Source organism: Salvelinus namaycush, unplaced genomic scaffold (genome assembly GCF_016432855.1).
Source record: "Salvelinus namaycush isolate Seneca unplaced genomic scaffold, SaNama_1.0 Scaffold133, whole genome shotgun sequence".
NCBI classification, from domain to species: Eukaryota; Metazoa; Chordata; class Actinopteri; order Salmoniformes; family Salmonidae; genus Salvelinus; species Salvelinus namaycush.
The window spans coordinates 31,461-38,806 of NW_024058042.1; the positions used below are offsets into that span (position 1 = coordinate 31,461).

Sequence of the window (7,346 nt, forward strand, 5' to 3'; positions counted from 1 at the left end):
TTCTGGGGATCTCTACTGGGGATCTGTCCTGGGGATCTGTCCTGGGGATCCGTCCTGGGGATCTGTCCTGGGGATCCGTCCTAGGGATCTGTCCTAGGGATCTCTACTGGGGATCTGTCCTGGGGATCCGTCCTGGGGATCCGTCCTGGGGATCTGTCCTGGGGATCTCTACTGGGGATCTGTCCTGAGGATCTCTACTGGGGATCTGTCCTGGGGATCCGTCCTGGGGATCTGTCCTGGGGATCCGTCCTGGGGATCCGTCCTGGGGATCTGTCCTGGGGATCTCTACTGGGGATCTCTACTGGGGATCTGTCCTGGGGATCTGTCCTGAGGATCTCTACTGGGGATCTCTACTGGGGATCTGTCTTGGGGATCTCTACTGGGGATCCGTTCTGGGGATCTCTACTGGGGATCTGTCCTGGGGATCTGTCCTGGGGATCCGTCCTGGGGATCTGTCCTGGGGATCCGTCCTAGGGATCTGTCCTAGGGATCTCTACTGGGGATCTGTCCTGGGGATCCGTCCTGGGGATCCGTCCTGGGGATCTGTCCTGGGGATCTCTACTGGGGATCTGTCCTGAGGATCTCTACTGGGGATCTGTCCTGGGGATCCGTCCTGGGGATCTGTCCTGGGGATCCGTCCTGGGGATCTGTCCTGGGGATCTCTACTGGGGATCTCTACTGGGGATCTGTCCTGGGGATCTGTCCTGAGGATCTCTACTGGGGATCTCTACTGGGGATCTGTCCTGGGGATCTCTACTGGGGATCTGTTGATCCTTCTTCTTCAGACCGGTGTCTGATCACCTGTAATATGAAGAAGGATCAACTCACCTGAATGCAGTTCTTTACCTTCAGCACAGATTTAGATCACGTGTTCAATATGTTGAGCACAATCTCGTTCTTACCTTCCCCTTCTTTGCTTGTGACACTAGGTGTGTCTGACGTGGATGTTGCTCGCTCAACATGCTCTTGATGGGTCTCTGGACTTCCTGATTCAACATGCTCTTGATGGCTCTCTGGACTTCCTGATTCAACATGCTCTTGATGGCTCTCTGGACTTCCTGATTCAACATGCTCTTGATGGCTCTCTGGACTTCCTGATTCAACATGCTCTTGATGGCTCTCTGGACTTCCTGATTCAACATGCTCTTGATGGCTCTCTGGACTTCCTGATTCAACATGCTCTTGATGGCTCTCTGGACTTCCTGATTCAACATGTTCTGTCATTTTTGCAGTTGTACAACCTGATTTGTCTGAAGCCATGAGATCTGCAAAACATTGGACATGTTTACTGTTGAAAAGGCTGTTCCTTGTTTATCAGTCTTGACTTGGTCCATCGAGACAGATAGACCTGTGGGGATTCAACTATACACCTAACAGCTCTCCACTAGTGACCCTGTTTTTCATGGTCCTTCTAGTCGGATATAACTATACTGAACAAATATAAACGCAACATGCAACAATTTCAAACATTTTGCAGAGTTACACTTCATATAAAGAAATCAGTCAATTGAAATAAATGTATTAGGCCCTAATCTATGGATTTCACATGACTGGGCAGGGGCGGAGCCATGGGTGGCCAATCAGAATGGGGCACTGCCATGGGTGGGCCTGGGAGGGCATAGGCCCACCCACTGGGGAGCCAGGCCCAGCCAATCAGAATGAGCTATATTACAGACAGAAATACTCCTCTGGCAAAGGTGAAATGCTCACGAACAGGGATGTCAACAAATTTGTGAACAAAATTGGAGAGAAATAATCTTTCTGTGCTTATGGAACGTTTCTGGGAACTTTTATTTCAGCTCATGAAACACAGAACCAACACTTTACATGTTGCATTTGTGTTCAGTGTAGTAACTGAAGTGGGATTGGTTACCTAGCGATGTGGGATCCAGTTCCCCATTGCTGGTCAGGTCTCCGTCTGAGGTGATGATATCACCAAACAGGAAGTGTATCTTCTCCTGGGCATGCTCCTGATTGGAGGAGCCGTGAAGGGCGTTGTGGAGGATGTCTAAGGCGAAGCGGGCCCTCAGGGACCCCGGGGCCGTCACCTGGGCCAGGCCAGGGTCTGTGGGGCCCATCATGGACCGCCACTCCTCCACAGCATTTTCCTTGGTCAGCACCAGCAGCACACAGGGGCCGCTGCAGAGACAGGGATTCAGATGCACTCTTCTACCCTGAGCATTATTAACTGTCTCTTCTACCCTGAGCATTATTAACTGTCTCTTCTACCCTGAGCATTATTAACTGTCGCTTCTACCCTGAGCATTATTACTGTCTCTTCTACCCTGAGCATTATTAACTGTCTCTTCTACCTGAGCATTATTAACTGTCTCTTCTACCTGAGCATTATTAACTGTCTCTTCTACCCTGATCGTTATTAACTGTCTCTTCTACCCTGAGCATTATTAACTGTCTCTTCTACCCTGAGCATTATTAACTGTCTCTTCTACCCTGAGCATTATTACTGTCTCTTCTACCCTGAGCATTATTAACTGTCTCTTCTACCCTGAGCATTATTAACTGTCTATTCTACCCTGAGCATTATTACTGTCTCTTCTACCCTGAGCATTATTAACTGTCGCTTCTACCCTGAGCATTATTAACTGTCGCTTCTACCCTGAGCATTATTAACTGTCTCTTCTACCTGAGCATTATTACTGTCTCCTACCCTGAGCATTATTAACTGTCGCTTCTACCCTGAGCATTATTAACTGTCTCTTCTACCTGAGCATTATTAACTGTCTCTTCTACCCGGAGCATTATTAACTGTCTCTTCTACCCTGAGCATTATTAACTGTCTCTTCTACCCTGATCATTATTAACTGTCTCTTCTACCCTGAGCATTATTAACTGTCGCTTCTACCCTGAGCATTATTAACTGTCTCTTCTACCCTGAGCATTATTAACTGTCTCTTCTACCCTGAGCATTATTAACTGTCTCTTCTACCCTGAGCATTATTAACGGTCTCTTCTACCTGAGCATTATTAACTGTCTCTTCTACCCTGAGCATTATTAACTGTCTCTTCTACCTGAGCATTATTAACGGTCTCTTCTACCCTGAGCATTATTAACTGTCTCTTCTACCCTGATCATTATTAACTGTCTCTTCTACCCTGATCATTATTAACGGTCTCTTCTACCTGAGCATTATTAACGGTCTCTTCTACCCTGAGCATTATTAACTGTCGCTTCTACCCTGAGCATTATTAACTGTCTCTTCTAACCTGAGCATTATTAACTGTCTCTTCTACCCTGAGCATTATTAACTGTCTCTTCTACCCTGAGCATTATTAACTGTCTCTTCTACCTGAGCATTATTAACTGTCTCTTCTACCTGAGCATTATTAACTGTCTCTTCTACCCTGAGCATTATTAACGGTCTCTTCTACCCTGAGCATTATTAACTGTCTCTTCTACCCTGAGCATTATTAACTGTCTCTTCTACCTGAGCATTATTAACGGTCTCTTCTACCTGAGCATTATTAACTGTCGCTTCTACCCTGAGCATTATTAACTGTCGCTTCTACCCTGAGCATTATTAACTGTCTCTTCTACCCTGAGCATTATTAACGGTCTCTTCTACCTGAGCATTATTAACTGTCGCTTCTACCCTGAGCATTATTAACTGTCTCTTCTACCCTGAGCATTATTAACGGTCTCTTCTACCTGAGCATTATTAACTGTCTCTTCTACCCTGAGCATTATTAACTGTCTCTTCTACCTGAGCATTATTAACGGTCTCTTCTACCCTGAGCATTATTAACTGTCTCTTCTACCCTGATCATTATTAACTGTCTCTTCTACCCTGATCATTATTAACGGTCTCTTCTACCTGAGCATTATTAACGGTCTCTTCTACCCTGAGCATTATTAACTGTCGCTTCTACCCTGAGCATTATTAACTGTCTCTTCTACCCTGAGCATTATTAACTGTCTTTTCTACCCTGAGCATTATTAACTGTCTCTTCTACCTGAGCATTATTACTGTCTCTTCTACCCTGAGCATTATTAACTGTCGCTTCTACCCTGAGCATTATTAACTGTCTCTTCTACCTGAGCATTATTAACTGTCTCTTCTACCCGGAGCATTATTAACTGTCTCTTCTACCCTGAGCATTATTAACTGTCTCTTCTACCCTGATCATTATTAACTGTCTCTTCTACCCTGAGCATTATTAACTGTCGCTTCTACCCTGAGCATTATTAACTGTCTCTTCTACCCTGAGCATTATTAACTGTCTCTTCTACCCTGAGCATTATTAACTGTCTCTTCTACCTGAGCAACATTCTACTGTCTCTTCTACCCTGAGCATTATTAACTGTCTCTTCTTCCCTGATCATTATTAACTGTCTCTTCTACCTGAGCATTATTAACTGTCTCTTCTACCCTGAGCATTATTAACTGTCTCTTCTACCTGAGCATTATTACTGTCTCTTCTACCCTGAGCATTATTAACTGTCTCTTCTACCCTGAGCATTATTAACGGTCTCTTCTACCCTGAGCATTATTACTGTCTCTTCTACCCTGAGCATTATTAACTGTCTCTTCTACCTGAGCATTATTAACTGTCTCTTCTACCCTGAGCATTATTAACTGTCTCTTCTACCCTGAGCATTATTAACTGTCTCTTCTACCCTGAGCATTATTAACTGTCGCTTCTACCCTGAGCATTATTAACTGTCTCTTCTACCCTGAGCATTATTAACTGTCTCTTCTACCCTGAGCATTATTAACTGTCTCTTCTACCCTGAGCATTATTAACTGTCTCTTCTACCCTGAGAATTATTAACTGTCTCTTCTACCCTGAGCATTATTAACTGTCTCTTCTACCTGAGCATTATTACTGTCTCTTCTACCCTGAGCATTATTAACTGTCGCTTCTACCCTGAGCATTATTAACTGTCTCTTCTACCTGAGCATTATTAACTGTCTCTTCTACCCGGAGCATTATTAACTGTCTCTTCTACCCGGAGCATTATTAACTGTCTCTTCTACCCTGAGCATTATTAACTGTCTCTTCTACCCTGAGCATTATTAACTGTCGCTTCTACCCTGAGCATTATTAACTGTCTCTTCTACCCTGAGCATTATTAACTGTCTCTTCTACCCTGAGCATTATTAACTGTCTCTTCTACCCTGAGCATTATTAACTGTCTCTTCTACCCTGAGCATTATTAACTGTCTCTTCTACCCTGAGCATTATTAACTGTCTCTTCTACCCTGAGCATTATTAACTGTCTCTTCTACCCTGAGCATTATTAACTGTCTCTTCTACCTGAGCATTATTACTGTCTCTTCTACCCTGAGCATTATTAACTGTCGCTTCTACCCTGAGCATTATTAACTGTCGCTTCTACCCTGAGCATTATTAACTGTCTCTTCTACCTGAGCATTATTAACTGTCTCTTCTACCCTGAGCATTATTAACTGTCTCTTCTACCCTGAGCATTATTAACTGTCTCTTCTACCCTGAGCATTACTAACTGTCTCTTCTTCCCTGAGCATTACTAACTGTCTCTTCTACCCTGAGCATTATTAACTGTCTCTTCTACCTGAGCATTATTAACGGTCTCTTCTACCCTGAGCATTATTAACTGTCTCTTCTACCTGAGCATTATTAACGGTCTCTTCTACCTGAGCATTATTAACTGTCGCTTCTACCCTGAGCATTATTAACTGTCGCTTCTACCCTGAGCATTATTAACTGTCTCTTCTACCCTGAGCATTATTAACGGTCTCTTCTACCTGAGCATTATTAACTGTCTCTTCTACCCTGAGCATTATTAACTGTCTCTTCTACCTGAGCATTATTAACGGTCTCTTCTACCCTGAGCATTATTAACTGTCTCTTCTACCCTGATCATTATTAACTGTCTCTTCTACCCTGATCATTATTAACGGTCTCTTCTACCTGAGCATTATTAACGGTCTCTTCTACCCTGAGCATTATTAACTGTCGCTTCTACCCTGAGCATTATTAACTGTCTCTTCTACCCTGAGGATTATTAACTGTCTCTTCTACCCTGAGCATTATTAACTGTCTCTTCTACCCTGAGCATTATTAACTGTCGCTTCTACCCTGAGCATTATTAACTGTCGCTTCTACCCTGAGCATTATTAACTGTCGCTTCTACCCTGAGCATTATTAACTGTCTCTTCTACCCTGAGCATTATTAACTGTCTCTTCTACCCTGAGCATTATTAACTGTCACTTCTACCCTGAGCATTATTAACTGTCTCTTCTTCCCTGATCATTATTAACTGTCTCTTCTACCCTGAGTATTATTAACTGTCTCTTCTACCTGAGCATTATTAACTGTCTCTTCTACCTGAGCATTATTAACTGTCGCTTCTACCCTGAGTATTATTAACTGTCTCTTCTACCTGAGCATTATTAACTTTCGCTTCTACCCTGAGCATTATTAACTGTCGCTTCTACCCTGAGCATTATTAACTGTCTCTTCTACCTGAGCATTATTAACTGTCGCTTCTACCCTGAGTATTATTAACTGTCGCTTCTACCCTGAGCATTATTAACTGTCTCTTCTACCTGAGCATTATTACTGTCTCTTCTACCCTGAGCATTATTAACTGTCGCTTCTACCCTGAGCATTATTAACTGTCTCTTCTACCTGAGCATTATTAACTGTCTCTTCTACCCTGAGCATTATTAACTGTCTCTTCTACCCTGAGCATTATTAACTGTCTCTTCTACCCTGAGCATTACTAACTGTCTCTTCTTCCCTGAGCATTACTAACTGTCTCTTCTACCCTGAGCATTATTAACTGTCTCTTCTACCTGAGCATTATTAACGGTCTCTTCTACCCTGAGCATTATTAACTGTCTCTTCTACCCTGAGCATTATTAACTGTCTCTTCTACCTGAGCATTATTAACGGTCTCTTCTACCTGAGCATTATTAACTGTCGCTTCTACCTGAGCATTATTAACTGTCGCTTCTACCCTGAGCATTATTAACTGTCTCTTCTACCCTGAGCATTATTAACGGTCTCTTCTACCTGAGCATTATTAACTGTCTCTTCTACCCTGAGCATTATTAACGGTCTCTTCTACCCTGATCATTATTAACTGTCTCTTCTACCCTGAGCATTATTAACGGTCTCTTCTACCCTGAGCATTATTAACTGTCTCTTCTTCCCTGAGCATTATTAACTGTCTTCTACCTGAGCATTATTAACTGTCTCTTCTACCCTGAGCATTATTAACTGTCTCTTCTACCTGAGCATTATTAACTGTCTCTTCTACCTGAGCATTATTAACTGTCGCTTCTACCCTGAGTATTATTAACTGTCGCTTCTACCTGAGCATTATTAACTTTCGCTT

The 7,346-nt window shown here is 43.2% G+C and overlaps 1 protein-coding gene across 1 annotated transcript in view; it reads right to left on the reverse strand.

Annotated features, from left to right (window-relative positions):
• The window catches only part of LOC120036442 (SWI/SNF-related matrix-associated actin-dependent regulator of chromatin subfamily A-like protein 1), a 14,885-nt gene continuing 7,539 nt past the window's right edge, over positions 1-7,346 (reverse strand). The window contains exons 6-8 of the mRNA XM_038982880.1: positions 1,874-2,194; positions 903-1,265; positions 1-801 (exon numbers count right to left, since the gene is read on the reverse strand). Coding sequence (XP_038838808.1) covers positions 782-801; positions 903-1,265; positions 1,874-2,194 — 704 coding nt within the window. The 3' untranslated portion in view covers positions 1-781. The remainder of the gene's footprint in view (positions 802-902; positions 1,266-1,873; positions 2,195-7,346) is intronic.